The sequence below is a fragment of the Strongylocentrotus purpuratus genome, unplaced genomic scaffold, assembly GCF_000002235.5.
Source record: "Strongylocentrotus purpuratus isolate Spur 01 unplaced genomic scaffold, Spur_5.0 spur5_scaffold_12, whole genome shotgun sequence".
NCBI lineage: Eukaryota > Metazoa > Echinodermata > Echinoidea > Camarodonta > Strongylocentrotidae > Strongylocentrotus > Strongylocentrotus purpuratus.
In genome coordinates, this window is record NW_022145597.1 from 22,604,999 (window position 1) to 22,627,025 (window position 22,027).

The 22,027-nt window shown below is 38.9% G+C and overlaps 1 protein-coding gene across 1 annotated transcript; it reads right to left on the reverse strand.

Moving 5' to 3' along the window:
- Positions 1-494: 494 nt before the first annotated feature.
- LOC591430 (alpha-(1,3)-fucosyltransferase 7) lies at positions 495-9,563 on the reverse strand. Its single transcript, XM_030982130.1, has 3 exons — positions 9,448-9,563; positions 2,461-3,849; positions 495-1,268 (listed from the first exon to the last, which is right to left on the reverse strand). The coding sequence occupies exons 1-2, from the start codon at positions 9,472-9,474 to the stop codon at positions 2,539-2,541; spliced, it is 1,338 nt and encodes a 445-aa protein (XP_030837990.1). The 5' UTR covers positions 9,475-9,563; the 3' UTR covers positions 495-1,268; positions 2,461-2,538.
- Positions 9,564-22,027: the final 12,464 nt, after the last annotated feature.

Genomic DNA, 22,027 nt, shown 5'->3' on the forward strand with positions numbered 1-22,027 from the left:
AATGACAGTAAAAGGGCCTCACAGTTACGAGGCCATTGCTTCGCCACTGAACCAGTAATGTACGCAGCAGGGACTAGGTTAGGGGGCAGTTCCCACAAAACAAACAAAAAATTAAAATGTATTAAATTATCAATAATTGATTGCATTTTACCCCGGTCCCCAACATAAAAAAAATCCTCTGTACGGCCATGCATTATGGCTCAAAGCATGGGTACACAGAAGATTTTTTTCTGTTGGGGACCGGGGGGGGGGGGGATTCAATGAATTATTGATAATTTTCTTGTTTTTCATTCTCGTGATTAACATTTTGCATTTTCTTTAAGATTAAAATGTAATTACGTTTTTATACTTGCATACATACTTTCACTTTAGTTTAGTTTAGTTATTTTATTCTTCTTTCCATTTATCCAATTAATGTAATGACTATACAATACCCTTGTGTTTGTACTTAACCAGTTAAAAATAACCAAAAAGGACTACAATGTACACATTGCTTTACCTGGATGCACACGACATGTGCGGGAGTTAATAATTATGAACACATTTATTACGAATTTCTCAATTGGAAATATACAAAGTGCATATTTAATGCTTACCTTTTTTGGCAATTCTAAACCTATGCAAAAATCACCAGCCTGTACAGCGTGCGACTTCTACAATATAATCGGGTCATTCTAATTCTATAAAAATCGTTAAGTATACTGATTTTGATAAAGATGGTTTTAAATGTACACATCTTAACATTCAGTAGTCTGTATAGAAATATTGATGAAATTAGAGTTTGCTTGCATGACAATGACATTCATGTTCTGGCCTTGAATGAAACTCTTCTCGACGTGTCTATTCATGACAACGAACTTCGTATACAAGATTATGATCTGATTCGCAGTAACGACCGAAATCGCAATGGAGGCGAGGTTGCTATTTACATCCAGAGCTCTATTTCGTATATGAATTGGTTAATTCGGAAGATCTTAACCCGCTTGAACTTTTACTTGTCAGAGCTCAGAGTGCGACCGAAATTTTCCACTCCGTTTTTATTTCTGTCATGGTATCGCCCGCCAAATAGCACAACCGATATTTTGGATAAGTATGAAAATGTGTTAGCATTTGTCGATCACTTAAATGTCATTGTGATGGGACTGGGAGATGTAAACTATGATATACGGAAGGGTTTCAAGTCCAACGCAATTAAGCGTTACGAAAAAGTCAATAAACTGTATTCAGTGCAGCAGATTAACAGTAGTCTGTACACAGATTGCAGTATACCCATAGGAAAGTGAAAAGTATGCCGCAGACCTGCCGCAGACTTTTAGTCTGCGGCAAAGAGTATGCCGAAGTATGCGGCAGAAAGAAATTTTGCTGCAGAGTTGCCGCATACCAGTATGCCACAGGAACAGTCTGCGGCAGATCTGCGGCAGGATGAAATTTTGCTGCAGACTTGCCGCATACTAGTATGCCACAGGAACAGTCTGCGGCAGATCTGCGGCAGGATGAAATTTTGCTGCAGACTTGCCGCATACTAGTATGCCACAGGAACAGTCTGCGGCAGATCTGCGGCAGGATGAAATTTTGCTGCAGACTTGCCGCATACTAGTATGCCACAGGAACAGTCTGCGGCAGATCTGCGGCAGGGCGAAACTTTGCTCCAGACTTGCCGCATACCAGTACGCCACAGGAACAGTCTGCGGCAGGTCTGCCACAGGAAATCCCATTAAAGTCTAATAGGGCCAATTGAAACCAATCATCTCATGCATATTCATTATTACTTTACACGTGTGACAGAAAAATACATTTATCATGATTTGTTAAGGAAATTAAGACATGCACATCATTTTTGTGATTTCTATTTTCCTTTTGCCATTATTAACCAATAGATTATTTTGTCTGATCATGTTACAATTACATTCACATTTAAGCAATAGATATATTGATTACTAACCAAGAAACTATGATTACTAACCAAGAAACAATATACATATTTAGTATATATATATGCACGAGCCTGTGTCACTTTAAATGTTACTCTTGAATACACTTCAAATGATCAATGTGATGAAGTTAATACAATTGAGAATAGAATATACCTAATTGGTAATATATATATATATATTGGTATTACCTAATTGGTAATAACGATATTGCCAATATCGATTATGAAGTACTGTATCAATCAGTTTATCACTGGTTCTTCTACATGCATACTTTATTGTCACGTACTGGATATGAAAGAGTATGCGGCAGGTCTGCAGCAGGTCTATATGAGATATGAATATTCATGACGAAGAGTCTGCGGCAGACCTGCCGCAGACTCTTCATCATACTGAAAGAGTATGCGGCAAGTCTGCGGCAAAACTAATTTGCATGTGAAAAAGATGACTGTCTGCGGCAGGTCTGCTGCAGATCTGCGGCAAGTCTGCCGCAGGAGTATGCGGCAGGCTCATTTCTTTCCTATGGGTAGTTTGTGACGATATCAATGATTCTTATATAACGATGATATAATCAGTTCATTTTAACAGTCAAACATTAAATTTTCGATCATCGCCATACCGACCAATTTTCAAATTTAGACAAAATCTTCTGTTCTTGTTTGGTCATATTAAACACTTTTCTGTCTGGAGTCATCCTACAACCTTTGAACCAGGGTGAATCGCTTAGATACTTGTACGGCTTCACATCTTGTTTCTTATGGAGATGAGGTAGTGCTCTACAGAAGATTGTAGGGCGTGTCGGGAAGTTGAGCACCACTTCTCCCTCACTTCGCCAGTCCTGGAACCTGCGATAGGCCTCGTCGTCTTTGTTGAGGCGATTTAGGTAGTCCACTAAGTCACCAATGGATTCGAAGTCGCTGAAATGAATGTAGGAGTTCGGAGGCGCCACCGCCTGGTAAGATTCCTTCCGCGAGCCAACTACGACCGGCACCGTACCGGCGGATAGTGACTGGAGCCAGAACTTTTCCGTGATGTAGTCTTTACACTCAGCATTGGGAATGGCGAAGTAGAATTTATAGCTCGCCATAAGTTTGTCGCATTCTTCGGATCGTAATGGGAGGCACTCTTTCCGACCACATTTACCATAGTCATCGAGTGGGAGCACATCCCTCATTTGACTGATGAATTCCGTACGTGGCCAGAACGCGTTGCAGTTGCTGGCCATCCACGCTATCATGCCTTTCTTTCCCAAGAGTGGATCTTGGAGATGGGCTGTCTCCAAAGCCTTGTTGGAGCTCGCGTTAACACCTGGTGCATTGAAGGGCCGGTAGTAACCAAAAGGAACGACTATTTCTGAATCCAAATCATAGGTCATAAGGACATGATACTTGAGGCGCATAAGGTCGAGGTCTCTGGTCCACCTGAGTACACGTAGCGGCTGCTCCGTGCTGAAATATATCCACGTCTGACCTGGAGCCGGTTGCAATTCCAACAACTTCTTGAATTGTTCTCTCCCTTCCCCGCGGAACTCCGTGGGAACCAATCCAAAGACAACCGCGTCTTTTCCCTCAAGGTAGTCCACATTACCACCCATGGTGAGGACGATGTCACAGTCGTACCCCTCAGAAACACAATCGAGGTCCGTAGCACCTAGAGGTAGATTGCTCTTTTTGAAAATGTCCATGTATTCCTGCAGTTCTGGTATGTGACGCATTTCTCTGTCGCTGCCAAATATATGTACCTTTTTGACACATCCTGTTCTGGCAAAAAGTGATTTGTGGGATGAATCATCCTCTGTTTTCTCAACTACCAACATCGGAAACTCGGCACGTCTGCGGACTGGGCGTGTCTGCAAACCACATAAAATTCCGACGATGATAGTTACGGCTCCTACAAATGTCACCAGGAAGAGCGATGTCTGTAAATTGAAAGAGAAGAGTATATCGTTATCCCTATATGTGCTTTCAATTATAATTCCAAGACGTGGATTGTCCTTCTTTTCATCTCTGTTTGAGTTTACCTTCTGATATATATACAGGGCTAGCTTATATATCTTCACCAATAGTGGTGGTTTTCCATGAGGCCCTGTTAGGTAACAACAAATTGCAATAACAATCATGAATATAAACTCATCAAAATAACAAAACACAAAAGAGAGTAAATATATAATTATGCATATACGCTTTGGTATCATCGTATAGTAAACAAGCCAAACACTACAAAAAAAAAAAGGCTCTATAAAAGATTTCATGGTATTTTGGGGGTAATGCATGGTATTTAGGGGTAATGCATCTTTACTAAAAAAATCTTGCGAAAATGCTAAGGAGTAAGATAAGGGTGGATACACGAGTATTTTTACTATAAATCTCATTTGGGGCTCAAAACTTGACAAATGTAAACATATCTAGATTTTTAATTTTTTGATCGCTGAGTATGAATTTTCCGATAAAGAAATCTCAACTGAATGAATCGCTGTTGTTAAACACATCGATGAACCTCCTTTTATTTGCTATGCTCATATATACAACATCTCCTGAATGCTCGCATTAATTGTTGAGCATTGTGAACACAAGGAATTATCACTATGAACATGACTGACAGAGAAAGCGGACAAAATATACAGTTCCTCAGGTAGACAAAGGAACATTCCTTCACTGCTATTATGTAAAAATGTGTAGAACAGGTGCCACATGCAGGCGCGTACGCAGGATTTTTTCAAGGGGGGGGGGGTTTAACATTTATAAATCGGGCCGAAAATTTCGCAACGACTCAGCCGACCGCTGAATAAGCGGGGAGGGGGGGAGGGGGGTAAGAGGTCACTTTTTTTTTCTTCTTTTGGTCCAAACAAAATCGCAACGACTCAGCCGACCGCTGAATAAGCCGGGGGGGGGGGGGGGGGGGGGGGGGGGGGTAAGAGGACACTTTTTTTTTTGGTCTCGAAATTTGAAAATTGGACATTTTGCTCCGTTGGGGGGGGGGGGTAAGGTCAGCTTTTTTAGGTCAGCCATGGGATTTTTTTTTTTTTTTTTTAATAAAAAAAAAAATGCAAAGGTGGGGGTTTTAGGGGGTTATGGGGGGGGGGGGTTACACACAAAAAAATTCCAAAGGGGGGGGGTTAAATGAGCCCAATAAAGCAAGGGCATATAACTATATTTATCAATTTAACAAAAAAAGTTCACATTAATTCGTCCCTATTTTCACGAAGTGACAGTAGTGAGGAAAATCGTCACGCAAAGTGAATGCAATTATTTTTCACTACCGTCACTTCGTGAAAACAGCGACGAATTGATATACTTACACTGAACCGATAGAAATCACAAATTTAAAACACACTAAAAGAAAAGAAAATTTAAAGTCAGACTGAAGAGTTTAAAGTAAAGTGTGGCTAAAAAAAAAAAGGCAGATTAAAGTGGATTGCAGAAAAGAAAGACATGCAGTGTAAGAACACAATGGATAGTTTGACGAGACTATAAACCCCTGTGGGAAAAGACAGTATTACCTTTTCACACAGGGGTAAACGTCACCGTATGCAAAGCTGGTAAGCTTAAAGCTCTTTGAACAAATCAGCATTAAATAATTTTTCTCCTGTGTGAAAGCGGGTAAAAGATAATTATATAACCAAACTAGCAAACGACCAAACTCAGTGGCCCGAATTCACAAAGGAGGTTTGTCGACAAACCTCCTTTGTGAATTCGGGACCTTGTGTCAGCTCTCGTTAAATGTAGTGAAATCCATTATATATATATATATATATATATATATATATATATATATATATATACCTTTTTGTTTAAAGAAGAGACTGATAGTGGCGGGTTTGAATTTCGAAAACTTGCAAAGTTGATGATAATTGAATAGAAAGTGGTAATTTATTGAACTGTAAACATGCAAAGTAAGAAAATGGGCATATCGTGTAGGGTACATGTACGTCAGGATACAAATGTATTTAAATACAAAGGAGCAAGATTGTTTACAATTGTGACGGTACACCACAATATCCTCGTTTAGTTGCTGAAAAGGCTTTTGACGAGTACCAGCATAGACGTAGACGTAGACGTAGACGTGTCAACTTTCAGACAGCATTGGTACTTTACTCTTTCTTCAACAATTTGCCATTTAAGTTGATGCATCAAAGTAGCACTCGACCTATAGAAATCAGCATTTATAACTAATTTTGCATATTTATTTTGAATTCTTTGTAATGTTGTCATATATTTTTGTGTACACGTACCCCATCCACAACAACAATAGTCAACTTGAGGTAAGACACGTGAAAAGTACAGCTGAAACATGTTTCGCCTCATGATTTGATCCTTCGTATGCATGCTACAGTTCGCGATATTTTCCGGACAACTTCATTAATCTGCAACGACCAATTAAGACTTTGTAGGAGAACAACACCCAAATACTTAATGTTTAATAGTTACATATTCTAGATACTGACCTTGTATTTCTAACTTCAACTAACAATTTCGTACTTTTCTTTGAGAGCCAAATGATGTAGTTTTAGTTTTATTAGAATTTATCTTCGATTTGTTTATGGTAAACCATTTTAACGAAGCATCCAGGTTATTTTGTAATGTTTGTTGAACATGAGCAAAATTACCCACTTTTGCAAAGATGGCAGTATCGTCAGCGTATCAAAATACTTGTTGCATGTGTTGGAAATTAAGATAACAAATTTAATTGATAAAGATACTAAATAATAAAGGTCCCGGTATCGACCCCTGGGGCACTCCAGTTCCAACAGGTAAAAAAATCACTCATTACGCCCTGATAGGCTACACACTGCTTAATTCCTATTAAATAAATACGAGGTGAACCAAAACATTTCTGTATCATAAATTCCTTAGTACGATAATTTATATAAAAGAATATCAAGGGGTAGAACATCAAATGCTTTACTGTAGTCTAAAAATATCGCTCCTGTAATTTGGCTTGAATATTATCTAACAAAAAAAATCTTATAATCTCGGTCAGGCAAGTTGTAGTGCAGTGTTCTGGTCGGAAGCCCGATTGGTGTTCAGACAAAAAACGATGTTTGTTCACATAGTGATACAGTTGTGAGTGAACAGCTTTTTCTAATATTTTAGAAACAGATGACAAAAGTGAAATAGGTCTTAAGGTTAAGATTTGATCGTTTACTTTTAGCGATTTGAATAATTTCAGCGAGTTTTAGGTCTTTTGGAAAGCGGCCGGTCTGCAAAGGTCAATTTAATAGCGCTCAAAATACACGGGGGCGGTGGGCGATTCGCCCCCGTGAGCTACAAAATCGCCCCCGTCAGGTTGCTCACGGGGGCGATTGCAAAATTAAAAATCGCCCCGGTGGAATCATAAAATAAAGATAATCTTTTCTGTTATAACTTTAACACAATATTGAGTTTCAATTTTCAAACCTTAAACCAATGAAATGGAACTAAGATTAGCGTGCAAGATTTCTCGTTTTATGAGTAGGCCTATTATTACCGATTCAGCTCGCAGTGCAGTGCCGCCGTCAGCAGTGGCTATAGGCCTACTGCGCCGTTAGTAGCGGTGCGTGTGCACGCTGCCGCGCCATGTCTGCTGGAGCTGGAGGCGATCGGGCAAGGGCAGAAACATGGTCATGGCCTGGAGAAGTTTTTCGTTGTTAGCAAATAATGAACCTCGACCAGTAAATCAATATTAGGGACTTTTAGATTTGCACGATGAGAACGTGGACTGCAACGTGTGACCTCCTTTTAAGGCACTGCCAGTGCTTAAAAGGACGTCCCATGTGATTGCCAGTGCCTTAAAAGGACGTAACACGTCCACGTCCACGCAAATCTAAAAGTCCCTTTTGAGGAGAAGAGGAAGACCAAAATGTCGTGGAATGATATGGTAACATTGGCAGATCTACGGCGGGGGGGGGGGGGGGGAGGGGTTTAACCCCCTCCTCCCACCCCCCCCCCCCCCCCCCGGCCCCCTTGGGCTGCCAAGTGAAAATGTGATATTAAAGCGGGAGGGGGGGAGGGGGATTCTGGAGAGGAGGACTACTAATCTTTTTAATTTTTTTCAGGGGGCGGGGGGAAGTGAAGCGCCGTTTTAGCATGACTTTCTTTTTAACTCTTACTTTTATCTATCTCAGATAACCCTAAGTTTTTGGATGCTGCTTTATATGTAGTTGATAATGCATGATTAAAATAAAGAGAGAGAGAGAGAGAGAGAGAGAGAACCACCATCATTTTGCAATGGTTCAGGGTTCGTGTAATGTACATTTGAAACCATTTCTTAGCGTCTCAACCCTAAAAAATAGCAAAACTATTTTTGAGGAAAAGCATTATACTGAATTAAATAAAGCATAATAGCTTTATATTGGATCATACTAATACTGATACGGGCTAAAGACAATGTGGTATTTGTATAGAGGTATTCCAAAATGACATTCTGATAATCAACATTTGTTCTGGTATCATAATGTATATACGCATAATACAACTGATCTTTATGATTTCTTAACGTGACATAGCTTCTTCTCCCTCTGCAAACAAAACAGAAAACAAGGTTATTTAGTAAGGACCATGCGACAAATAATCATTGTGATTCAAATTGATGCAAGGATTTTTTTGAATAAGCAATACTTTTCACCAGAATCTTCTTTGTAAAAACGACTTTTACAAATCTCAGCCATGCAATTCTGCCACTGTGCTGTAAGATCACTTTGAGATTAGGAGAAGTGTATTATGTAATGGGTATTTTAAATTGAATGGAACGTCTCAACTCAGTAAGCATGGCTGAGATTTGTAAAAGTTATTTTTACAAAGAAGTTTCGGGTGAAGAGCAGTGCTTATTCAAACAAATATTCGCATCGATTTGAATCACAATCATTATTTGTCGTTTAATCCCTTTTAATGAACATGTTTTCTTTTTCGTTTGCAAGGGGAGAAGAAGATATGTCACGTTAAAGACATCATAAAGATTAGTGTTGTATGCGTGTATATTATATACACAGGCCAGTAACAGCTATGTAGCTTGTAAATTTGTAAGAGGGAAAATGCTGATTGAAATGATAATGATGAAACAGCAAATAATTGAGGAGTATCTAGGTACCAATTCAATGGATATTTGTAGAAAAAAGAGCCCCCATCAGTAATAAAAGAGCCCCCGTGAGAAGGCTCACGGGGGCTCTTTTTCGGGGGAAGAGCCCCCGTGGACAAAAAATTAATTTGAGCCCTGATATGTAGGTGAAAGAATGGGATGTGTCTTAAATGACATCCTCTTTCACATTATGATACATTTTAAGTGAGATTTTTCCATCAAATTGTTGGGGCTCCCACTACACTTTGAGAGGGGCTTCAAGCGCTTGGTGATATTATATTAAATAACATGAACATGATGAGCATCGGACGTTTTTGGAGAAGCGGATCGCGAGACCTAAGCTAAAATTTGCTGTGGTCTTTGCTTCCACTCTCGTCCAACATTTTTAATTAAATACATCAGTACAATTATACAATGGCAGAGGAAAGCGAGTAATAAATGACTTTCTAGTTTTAATACTCACCTTTGGTTTTCGCAAGATGGTCATCATACTTGCTGCTGGTCTAGTAAGCTTAACACTACGGTAGTCACACTCTATTATAATCCAGCAAGAAAAAATTGTATTTTATTCACAGCAATTAAACACTAAGAACAGGAAGCTGTAATGAATGGAGATACCGTCTCAAAAGAATTTTCCGAGGATAAAATATTCAAGATTAACCTGGCTTAACAAAAAGAAATGTAATCCTCTCCAGCCATCATTTCCATCCACAGCTGTCCATATCAATGCACAGTCCCTCTCTGGCATTCCAAATAGTACGAAATGTTACGCAACGCCATCTGCTTCCCTAAGTTCTCTATTCACTTTTTTGCAAAAATATGCAAGCATCGAGCTTTGAAGCCATGCGTGGCACCGACAAATTAAGTCATGTTTAGTGAAGATGTATTTAGCTATAACATATAAAATACAGAATTCACAACATAATGACCAATGCAAATTTCTATAAGTCATCAAATGACTTTTCCGTTCTCAGATAGCTGTACTGAAGACATGGCCATTTCAACCAGCGAAATCGACCAAGGAAATCATGAGTTAGAGCGAATGAAAGGTTTTTATCATCATGATTTTCTCATCTAATTATTGACATTTCCCGAAAATTTCCGAAATTTTTACATAGCTAGGAAGGTAGTCCAAAGGTTTATCTTTCTAATGAACTAAATGATATTGTGTTATATGTTTGCGCATTTATTGATTTAGTGCTAGAAGTTGTCAAGTTATCACCACTATTCACCCCAAGTACGGGCCGGCAAAGCAAAAGCCGCCGTGCTCGCTGGGCTGGGCTGTATGTGGAAAGGGAGGACTTAGTGCTACAAGAGAGCTGTACGGTTTCGGAGGGGGATTAAGGGGATTACGGTAGGGGGAACAAAAGACGCGCGGTGCCACGGATGACTTCAAAGGGACCTCTTGGACGGGATCTCCATTAATTACAGCTTCCTGCTAAGAAGGAGAAAGAGTCAAGATAGGACCGATATGCGCGCGCGTGTATGAAATGCGTACTCCCCACGAATTCACCTTCCCCGAAAAATGTCCTCAGCTGTGTCCGTACGTGTATATTATGGTGTACTATGTGAGCGAGCACGGATCATGGAGAGAACAGTCCAGGCAGTGGACTAATCACAACGAGGCAAATATCGGGAGTGGCTGTTTTGGGTACCCGGCTGTTTGCAGTGCTAGTTGCAAGTACGTACATGTATATAGACGAATGAAGAGCTATATGGTAAAGGATTAATCGCACAAAGTTTCCTGTCACATACAAAAGAAGCTTACTCTGAATGAAGCCCGCCAATCCGCCATTGACCCTCGACGGGGGCATAGGGCGTTGCCCTAGCTACAGTTAGTGTTGTTGAACCTTACATAAAACTATTGTTCAGGGGGATCATTTATGTTCAAGCATTGGAGTTATAGTAGGGACTTTTAGATTTGCGTGGACTGATACGTGTGACGTCCATTCAAGGCAGTGCATTAAAAGGACGTCGACCGTAGCAATCCACGTCGTTGTTCGGCAAATCTAAAAGCCCCTAGTAACTCAATGGACTGGTTCAAGGGGATAAAATTTAACAGCTAGCGGCTCCCACCCCTATAGAAACGCGCTATGCGTATACGCCCTGCACAGCATCCAACATACAAAAATATATAAGAATAACAGGTCAAAATGAAGTCATCTTGAGCAGCATAACCCACGAAAGCTCGAGAGCTCATTCCCAGTGGGGTCCCCTACAGACATGTACACAATTAATAAGTTAAACTAGTAATATTTACTCGACAGAGGTCACGGTCATCTTCAAGCATTTACGCTTACGACATGTGGTCTCCTGCTTTTTCCTTTTGTAAGAAACTTTTATTTTAACTAGAAAGAATTTTTGTCAAACTTACATGTTATTCATTATATTTATTTGTATGTTTCTTTGTATTGATATGAAAAAAGTGGAAATAAAGCAAAACAAACAAACAAAACAAAAAACTTATTAAAGATAATAATGATGATAACACTTATAACAACATTAAACTGATGATAGAAATGATAATAAGTACAAGAAGAAAATAAGAAGGAGAAGAAGAAAAATAGGAGGAACAGGAAAATAATGATGAATATGTAGAATTTCTATAACGTACAAAAACATAAGTTTATACAAAATGAAAAGGAACCAGCAGAAGAATTACAATTTTAATCATATAACAAATCATTCGCTTCTCTTCTCTGACTCTCAAGTATAGGTATTCCTTTAATTTCCTCTTAAAATAAGCAAAGTTTTCTTTTTCCATATCATTAGGAAGGGAATTCCAATGTTTTATGCCATTGTAATTAAACGAATTACCAATACTACCATCTCTTTCTGGCAAGTTAAAATTGAATCGGCTATTTCTTGTATTATAGTCATGTATGTCAGTAACAAGATCGAAGTTGGATCGAATATAATGATTCGACCTAGTATGATATATTGTATGCACGTGATGCAATACGAGTTGTTGTTATCTTTGGTTGACTTCCAAGACATCGGGTTTTTAGCACGGGAGTAAAATCTTCAATTACCTAAAAAAAAATATTTAAAAAAATAAAAAAATTCTGGTCAAATATGTGCTTGTGCTATCACTGTCATTTTGATATGGTCAAAAATAAAATTTTAGGGCCTGTATTAGGCGAAAGTTTAAAGGACGAAATTAAATGCTAGGATACAAGAAAAATATGGCCGCCCTCCTAGGGGGCAAATGTAACAACGTTGTAACTAGTATAATTTCCCCACGTTACTGGAAAAAATATAATGTAAATGAGTCAAGCATATCTCATAGAATTTTATTTCGGAATTGGAAAAAGGTGTTATTGTCCCCGGTCTCCCCTAAGGATCTACGCCACTGGCTACACGGCAGGGGCGGATCCAGCCGGTGGCGAGGGAGGGGGCCCAATTCATGAGAACATATTAGCGGCGCATAAGTGGGGGACGGGGGGGGGGGTAGTGAGCACCATTTTTTGTTTTACTCAACAACAACCCCCTTGAGCAAAACAAAAAAAGGCAAAATATAAAATTTGATATGGTAGGGTCTTTATTTTCCAAATCAAAATTTTAAAAAAAAATCAATAATCAACAAAATAGAAAAGTACGAAGGGGAAGGGGCTCATAATAGAAAGGAAAAAAGGGGCTCGTGTCAAAATAAATGGGAGCAACTATCATGGGGGAAGGGGGCACTTATCAGAGGTGGTAAGCGGCACTTAAATAAGAATTTCGAACGTGCACTTATTAGGAATAAAAAGGGTACTTGTCTGGAGTAAAAGATGAACTTTTGGTTTACTTAAAAGGGGGCGCTGTGCTGTCAACGACAGTAATAGCGTTTAATACCGCGCTGTCTACTGCTGATTGTTTTATGACTTTTATTATTATCTTTCAAAATACTAAAGTTTGTCACTTGATGATTTTTTTTTATTGACACGTGATCTCTAGGAAGAGGGGGCGCTAGACCAGTAAAATGTGCAGATGAGGGTTTTAAACCCGTGTTAAAAAAGGTTTGGAACTTAGTACAGAAGGGTAGAAAAATCAACTTACACAAAAAACAGGTAGACTTCGGGGATCAAATTATGTAAGCGTTTATTTGTTTATAGAGCCACGCGATTTTTCACTTATTTTGAGACGGTCCCTGCACGAAATGTCAGTCACAATGGAATTTCATACAGGTGTCCGTACTGGTATGCACACCAGCCCGATATTAACATTAATGGAATTCATGTAATTTGCAGCCTATTCATAGTCGCGTGGCTCATGTATATTTCTTTTCGGGTTCCCGACATATTTCTGGCCTTGTAAGCCACGCCTATTTTGAGAGGCTGAAAGCACGTGCTCTTTTGTTCTTGCACATTTTGATTGACGTCCTCGTGAGGCAGTTTTGTGACTGTGGTTGAGGATAGACATTTCATTGGCTAAAGTTAAGACACGTGACAATCAAGGTACAGAAGATTGAAGCTGATTGGTTCGTACTGATAAAATCAGGGAAGGTGATTGGGTGCGGACTCTTTTGTTAAGTGTCATCATTTAGTTACTTTAGGTCACGGGCTTTATGTTTCGTCGTTCTCGTCGTTCTCGTCGAGGTCGTCGTTGAAGTCATTGTCGAAATCATCCTTGACGTCAAGTTTTGTCACGCTGTGGACCCATTTAGCTAGGATTAAGTTTCGTCATTCCCGGGGAGCCTTTTGTTAAAATGTTTGCGTTCGGGTAAGTCATGGAACAATTTCAATTAGCTGTTGATTTAAAAAACTAGACCAGTCTCTCTCGTGCAAATGCTATGGGTCATCACAGTTTTGGGAAACGTAATTTTTTCTGTGAGACGTTTATATAATTAGATCTGAGAACTGAAGTACTTCAGAGTGTTTTCTTTCAATTCTTTCTTTAGTTTCTAACAGATTCATAAATGTTAGAATTTATAAAAAATTTGATGACCTGATTTTACTTTTTTTTTGATTGAAGGGGGGGGGGAGTCGATGTGTGTTTTTCATCCCACGCCCTTTTGTTATCACATGTTAAAAAAAAATATTAAAAAAAAAAAAAATGCATTTTCGTTATGTAACCAAATTTAAAGGAAACCGAACCCCACGAAATAACTTTACTTATTCTGAGAGATTTATTATATTATTGCCCATTAATCTATACAAGATTCCCCACCAAAGTGTATGAGAGAGGCATAAAGCAAGAATAATGACACTTTTTCAGCACGACATGGGCATCGCCATTTTTTAGATAACGTGACGTACTATATACGAAGTCGTTTATCAAGTTAATGTATTCCAATTTATGGATGTTTCCTTCCCAGACGTGTGTGGGGATGAAGCATTTCATTCACCTGCTATTATCCTTTGTACTACAATTGCCAGAAAGCAAATTGCATAAATAATTTGGTGCTCTTCTGCGGTGAAGGTTTCTCATAAATGAAATAGATTTGTCAACTGCTATAGTGTAGTATTTATACATGAATTGAGTTAAAATTGTTCCCCTGTTATTTATTTTTCACCAAATATAATTTCTATCTTCTCAGTTATGAATTTTCCTCATCGAAAAGTAAAGGTTTCGTTATTGATTTAAAAATTCTTTACAAATAAAGCTTGGTGCATGATACATGTACAACTAACTTCAACTGGTACGTCACATTTTCAAGAAAATGGCTGCGCCCATGTCTTGCTAAAAGGCATCACATTATGCCAGGAATATCTTCCATTTATATATCTCTTGTACATTTTTTAAAGGAATGTTATACATCAAAGGGACGGAATACATCTCATTTGTCAGAGTACCTACACATATTCTTTGGGGTTAGGTTTACTTTAATGCACACGTCTTGGTGAAATGCCTTGATACGAATTATTCCATTCACCTTTTACGAATAATTTTATTTCAATAATCACAATGCAAATTACTTGATAGGTAGGGCAAGCCATTATATTAGCAACGACTAACATATGCAATTTGAATATTTACATTAAAAATATAATTATTCGTGACGGGTGAATGTACATGTAATGGCTCGTCTCTGGTTATAGCTAATTTTGAATACATAATGCATAAATGCATTCATTTGAATTCATTTAAAAAAATGATCTATTCAACTCTTTCCTCTTTGTTATATGTGTCTTATGATAAATTATTGCATTCACCTGTTATTTTAATAATCAGAATACAGACTTCACATATCTTCAGGTATTATGAGGTCGGACAAGCCATAGCGTTTGTCTGACCTAGCAACAAGTCCATGCATTCTGGCATGTAATATAACAAGATTAGCGTTTACATACAGTGGTATTTATTTGTTTGCTTTTCCAGATTTTTTATTCGCTCATGAAAAGTGCTGTACGGTTTAGTTTGTCGACCCTCGCCCCCCCCCCCCCCCCCCATACCCCATAAAAGCTGACATCCAGACCAGGGGACAGCTTGAACCTATCTGAGGCGCTTAATGTGGTAAGTTCAGTTTGTGAGATATATTTTTTCCTCCTCAGCTTTTGTTCATAGATCTGCAAAATGATCTAGAAGATAGCATCAGATAGGTTTAGGCGTTTAAGTAACATATTTCAAGGGGGGGGGCAGGCGCGCCGGAAGCAGTTTGGGACTGGGGGGGCAAACATTCCAGGGGGCTCACTTTCCAGGGGCAGTGACGTAATGAGACAAAAAGTTCGGAAGGGGGGGGGGGCACACGAAATTTCTGCATCACCACCAGTCTTACACGTTACATGCAGGTCCCGCGGAACGTTTTTCAAAGTGGAGTATTATCGATCAGGTAGAGCGTAAATTGGCGTGGGGTCCAGGGAATGAGCCTCGGCAGGGGGTCAAGGGGCTGAGCCCCCGGAAGCTCAGGGGTTTTAGGTATTTATTTACGGTTAGATGAGCATCCAGGGGCCCTCTGTAAGGCAATTGACGTGTTCCAAGGGGGGGGGAGAGCCCCCAGAAGCTCAGAGGTTTTGATATTTAACTACGGTCAGATGAGCATCCAGGGGCCGTCTTAGGGCCCTTGGTGTGGTTCAGGGGGCAGAGCCCCAGGAATCTCAGGGGTTTTAGGTATTTAATTACAGTCAGATGAGCATCCAGGGGCCCGCCTTAGGGCCCTTGGTGGGGTCCAGGGGGCAGAGCCCCCGGAAGCTCAGAGGTTTTAGGTATTTAATTAAGGTCAGATGAGCATCCAGGGGGCCGCCTTAGGGCCCTTGGTGGGGTCCAGGGGGCAGAGCCCCCGGAAGCTCAGGGGTTTTAGGTATTTAATTACGGTCAGATGAGCATCCAGGGGCCCGCCTTAGGGCCCTTGGTGAGGTCCAGGGGGCAGAGCCCCCGGAAGCTCAGAGGTTTTAGGTATTTAATTAAGGTCAGATGAGCATCCAGGGGGCCGCCTTAGGGCACTTGGTGGGGTCCAGGGGGCAGAGCCCCCGGAAGCTCAGAGGTTTTAGGTATTTAATTAAGGTCAGATGAGCATCCAGGGGGCCGCCTTAGGGCACTTGGTGGGGTCCAGGGGGCAGAGCCCCCGGAAGCTCAGAGGTTTTAGGTATTTAATTAAGGTCAGATGAGCATCCAGGGGGCCGCCTTAGGGCCCTTGGTGGGGTCCAGGGGGCAGAGCCCCCAGAAGCTCAGGGGTTTTAGGTATTTAATTACGGTCAGATGAGCATCCAGGGGCCCGCCTTAGGGCCCTTGGTGAGGTCCAGGGGCAGAGCCCCCGGAAGCTCAGAGGTTTTAGGTATTTAATTAAGGTCAGATGAGCATCCAGGGGGCCGCCTTAGGGCCCTTGGTGGGGTCCAGGGGGTTTTAGGTATTTAATTACGGTCAGATGAGCATCCAGGGGCCCGCCTTAGGTCCCTTGGTGGCGTCCGGGGGCGGAGCCCCCGTAAGCTCTGGGGTTTTAAGCATTTAATTACGGTCAGATGAGCATTTTTTATACCTTATTTGTGACATTGGCAGGTCACTTATTTTTTTCTCCGTCTTTCTTTCTTTTTTTCTTTACCATACTTTTTCAAAAAGGAGGGGGGGGGGGGCTCGAGCCCAGCCACTTTGCAGACCATGACATAAAGGCTTCTATTTCGCCTGACTGTAATTTGGGAATTTCTTATTTTCCAACAAACGCATAAAAAGGTATGACTTAAAAAAGAAATGGAGAAAAAATGCCGGAAAATCATGTCACAACATCATCATTTGTAAATCAATTGTTTCGAATAAGAAATACATCACCCCCCCCCCCCCCATCAGTACGCCAGCGTTCAAGGGCTCATGTCTTCTCACCCCTATAACAAAAAAACGGACACGCTTTCCCATTCTCGCACAATATGTCCACGATATGCGCGTATCGCTATTATAGAGACCTCCATTGATAAATACCGTATAGGTGGCATGCGCAATGTTTATGAAATTTAATTCCTGTGAACTTTCCGTTTCTTTGAATGGAATTGTATATGTGATTTAATTCAGGTTTTTATTATTGTTACGTTCTTTTGGATTAAAAATACAAGCCATGTTTACTCTTTTACTGTTTTTTTTTTTTTTTTTGGAGGGGGGGGGGGGGCGTTTTGGGGGGGCAAAAATGCGTTTTGCCCCCCCACTTTTTTGACTGGGGGGGCAACTGCCCCCCCCTGCCCCCCCACTTCCGGCGCCTATGGGAGGGGGGCAATGCACTACTGACAAATTTCCGACAAAGACCAGAAACTAATATCTGACTCTTCAGTTAATTGAGAAAACTATTGATTGATAAAATTACTGTTAAATTCTCGTAAATCATAGGCATTTCTCAGATATTCTGACAGACTGACAGTTCTTGGTTATGAAGCCAGATGGAATTGAGTTCATGTACACCCGAGTAGGTAAAGCCTGATAAAGAAAACTGTAATTCAAAATAAAATATAAATTCACTCGATACCCATTTTATCTTGCGAACTATTCTATCAAAATAAAATGTCATAAATTCCTTATCTTGCAAATAATCTATCTCAAAAATGTACAAACAATACGAGATGGGAAATAGAAACGTGCACTGTTCTATACCCTCTCCTAAAGTTTGTGGTATCACAGCACTAGCCCTCCAACGAGATTTAGCGGTTTTCTTTCTCCACAGTGCACTGAAATGCATCTTTATAACCCTCAATTTACAAATTCATGGGGGGGGGGCTACTCCCTTCTACACCCTAGCTCCCTCATAAAGTACCCCCCCCCCCCTCACCCCCCCCCCCCCCCAAAAAAAAAAAATAAAAATAAATAAATAAATAAATAAATAAATAAATAAATAAAAATAAAAAAATAAATAAAAAATTGAGAGCCTGTTGATATCATTTTAATAGACCGGTTTACTAACATATTTAAATGTTATGCATACTTTATAAACAAACATTGTTTTTGACAACCAGGAAGCTTGCCCGACAAAGCAACAAGTAATGTATGCAGACTGGATTCCAAGTATTGTATTTCATTCATTAATAACAGGTTAATAGAATAACTCGTCACTAGGTCCCCCAGGAAAGAAACATATACATTTGAATGTGTTAGTAACCGGTCTATTACATATAAACATTATCTTAATTTTCGACAAAATATATTAAATGATTTCATTTGCTTTTATTACATTTTCATTGACTTTTATTATATTTTCATGCCATGCATACAGGTACAGAATGAGGCCGCACTGATATACAGGAAATGCACATCTTCTTCAAGCAAATGGGTCGCCACGCGCATCGGTCATGCAACGCCCCAACCTGGGACTTCTGTCCTACTTGTAGCTACTTGCTCCCTCTATATAGAAAACAATGCCAATCGGTGCCTGTTAGTCCCCCATGATCCTCTTTTTCTTATGTTAGTTGAGAGCTGAGTTAATGAGATAGCCACCTGTCAGTGACCTCGCTGTGTGGTCTAATCCCTTCTGGCCCAGTGGTATTGACGGTAAAGTCAAGTTTAACCTCTCCGCCTTTCTTTCTGGATATGAACTTCTTATCATGAAGAAAAGGATGTGATTCGTCACTTGGACAGTGCATGGTTATTGGCACCAGTGGACTTGCTTCAACATGGAGACATTAACCTGTATTAATTCAAGACACTGGGGTTTTTGTGACTGCATTCAACCAACTTTGGAATCTATCAGCTATTCGGCATAAATATATCAAGTTCGAACATTTTTCTGGACACAAAGGACTGAGTGTGATTTATCCCGTGTGATTTATCCCGTGTCCAGTGTATGTTATCGAATGTAACGATTGGATTTTCTGCAACACGATTCTCAGGACTCTGTTCGACATTCGGGACACAGGCTCATTTTGTGATAGCATGTTTCAACCGACTTTGAAATTGAAACGCCATCTCTTCAGCTGAAACATATAGTTCGAAGGTCCTGTGACCTAATAATATGTTTTTATATAGAAATGGATCTCAAAGTTAATAAACAGCATCGAATTAAATTGCGTATTTTGCCAATTTCTTTCATCTATCTCCAAGTGGACATTTCGACGCGTGCTTCAGAAACAGACAAATATCGACAGATATGGAAACGGATGGTAATAAGATGAACAATTCTTTCACCATCACCATTAACTGAGGAAAGCATAACTAAGAAGGGCCTGATCTCAAAATCTTCTACAAAATTCCAAAGTCAGATATCGGCCTGACCTTGCAGAAAGGCTTTTCAGATTAATTGCAAACTTTGATAATTTCTACTACCAACAAAACGATATGGAATAACATTGCTGACAATTGTTTCTGAATAATATAGTATTGGACCTGAATCGACGATTGCCTGAGGAATTACATTGGATCCTATTTATTGTGTGTGCAAGGAAATATTTTTGGATGGAAATTCAATCATTTGGATCATAATTTCTGCCAGACTGAACCGGAGAATGCTGAGACTGAACAAATAGATGTCGGGGTAAGTGAAGTTGTCTGTAGAGAATTCAGCAATATCACTTGTGATCTTAATGGAGCTCTATAATTCACTGAGATGGGTCAGGATGGGTTTGAGCTTGGCCAAATCTAAACGTTAGGACAACATTGATACACATAGGCCCCCTTAATTAATATAAAAGTAGTGTAAGGGCCAAGTTTTAATCTACCCTTACCCATCTTAGAATATTGTAGATTCCATAATCACGAAGATTGTTGGGTTGGAATGGACAACCTATATTCCTATTCCTTTGCGATCACGTCACGTCGCGTTTTTGCCGACATCGAAATAGAGGCAACGATCTTCAATCGAATAGTACCTGTGTCAGAAGAATCATCCCTCAAAATTCAACAAAGATTCAAAGTCAAGGATCTCTTTTTTGGTAATATATTATTGATTTGGTAAGAAATTATTGCATTTACTTTTCTAAATTGGAAATATTACATTATGTATACTCTTCCCTTGATATTTGATTTCATGTTGATTGTATTACTATATAGGTATGTACATTACCATAATTGGCATTGATTTGAGATTTGGTGAAATAAATATTTTAGACTAAATGAATATTATTTTTAGATTAGTATTAGATAAATGATGTTATATAGCATTGATTTGTATTATCAAATTGACCAATAAATTAAATCGGAAATCGTAAACTCGTGTCTCCTGGCTCTTATAATTATGCAAATCAATCAATGCCTATATAATACTTTACCGATATCAATGAATTTGTGTACAATATTATTGCACAATAAAAGTTAGGCATGTGATAATATGCTATGCTAAATTATGCTATTATGCTAACTATACAATGCTTTAATATATATATATATAAATAGATATTTATTCAAAGTATGTAAACAAAAAAATACGATTAATATCTAGGTCAAGATTATAGAAAATATATTTTATAGATATAATCGTAATATTTATATTCTAACATTAGAAATTCATAATTTATGATTGATATTTGATATAAAATGGATAATTGCTGATTTATACATGATGATAATATGAATAAAGCATAGATCTATAATAGCAAAATTAGAGTATTTGTGTTGATAAATTAGACATGACCATTTATAATTATGATTTTAAGTAATGACTGATTTGGTATATAAATTGATGATTCATAATCGATGTTACGTCGAAGTAGGATAGATCTATAATAGAAGTATGAACAATCATTTTGTAGAGATACGTATAATATTCTTATAGTTTTAGTTATTTTGGCTTACTTTCATATTGTAGGATTGATATCGGTACAGTATTGTGTAGTTAATATTGTAGTATCATCTGCAGAATACCCTACCATGCATCACTATAGAATACGTTAGTTCTAAGGTTAGCTACCCCCTGGTTAGGGTCATAGGGTTTAGGATGAGGATTAGGATTAGAATTAGGATTAGGGTTATTTGTGTAGTGAGGTATTCTGCAGTTGTTCCAAGCAATATTTTAAACTTGCAAAACAAAAATATTTGCAAGACAAAATCAAAGAAAATAATTTTTATCGGGATTGCTGAAATTAAATCAAAAGGTCATGACCTTCAACGAACGGTTGACCTTGACCTCGATAGAGGTCAACATCTCAGGAGTCTGCCCCACCCTGTGTGGTCTGTCAAAAACTGAAATCAGCATGTTATTCCAGATGAACACTTGTACATGTTCCTATATTTATAGGTAAGTATCAAAAGGTAAGAAATGACAAGTTTATGATAATTTTATTGTGAAAAATTAAAATAAAAATCAAACCAATTCCATGAGTCAAAGTTTATTTACAAATAAAGGAAAATACGGCTACAGAAGCAATACATTTTGGATGTTTGTTGTATAACACGACTTGTATGAATATATAGAGATATAAACAAATATATATAATAAATTGTTGACATGAATTTATAAACCGTAGAGGAAAGTCTATTGATCTGCTTGAAACTATTATGAATAGTTCAATGAAAAGATGTTATGTGAATGAAGGAAAGTACGTTAAAATAAAAGGCTTTAAATTAGAAAGAAATATGAAAAGCATTAATTGGAATGAGAAACAGGGCTAAAGAATTATGATAACCAAATGGAAATGATGATACTTTTTAAATGTAGGAAATGCAATTTGGTGGGTATGTGAAAAATAAACAAATAAATATAGAATGAGATGCAGTTTTAAAGA

Bases quoted from the DNA above. Each gene is read 5' to 3' on its own strand.
- LOC591430 (XM_030982130.1), bottom strand. From the start codon at position 9,474: ATGATGACCATCTTGCGAAAACCAAAG. The intron at 3,850-9,447 runs GTGAGTATTAAA...TTCAATTTACAG, and splicing joins CCATCTTGCGAAAACCAAAG to ACATCGCTCTTCCTGGTGAC.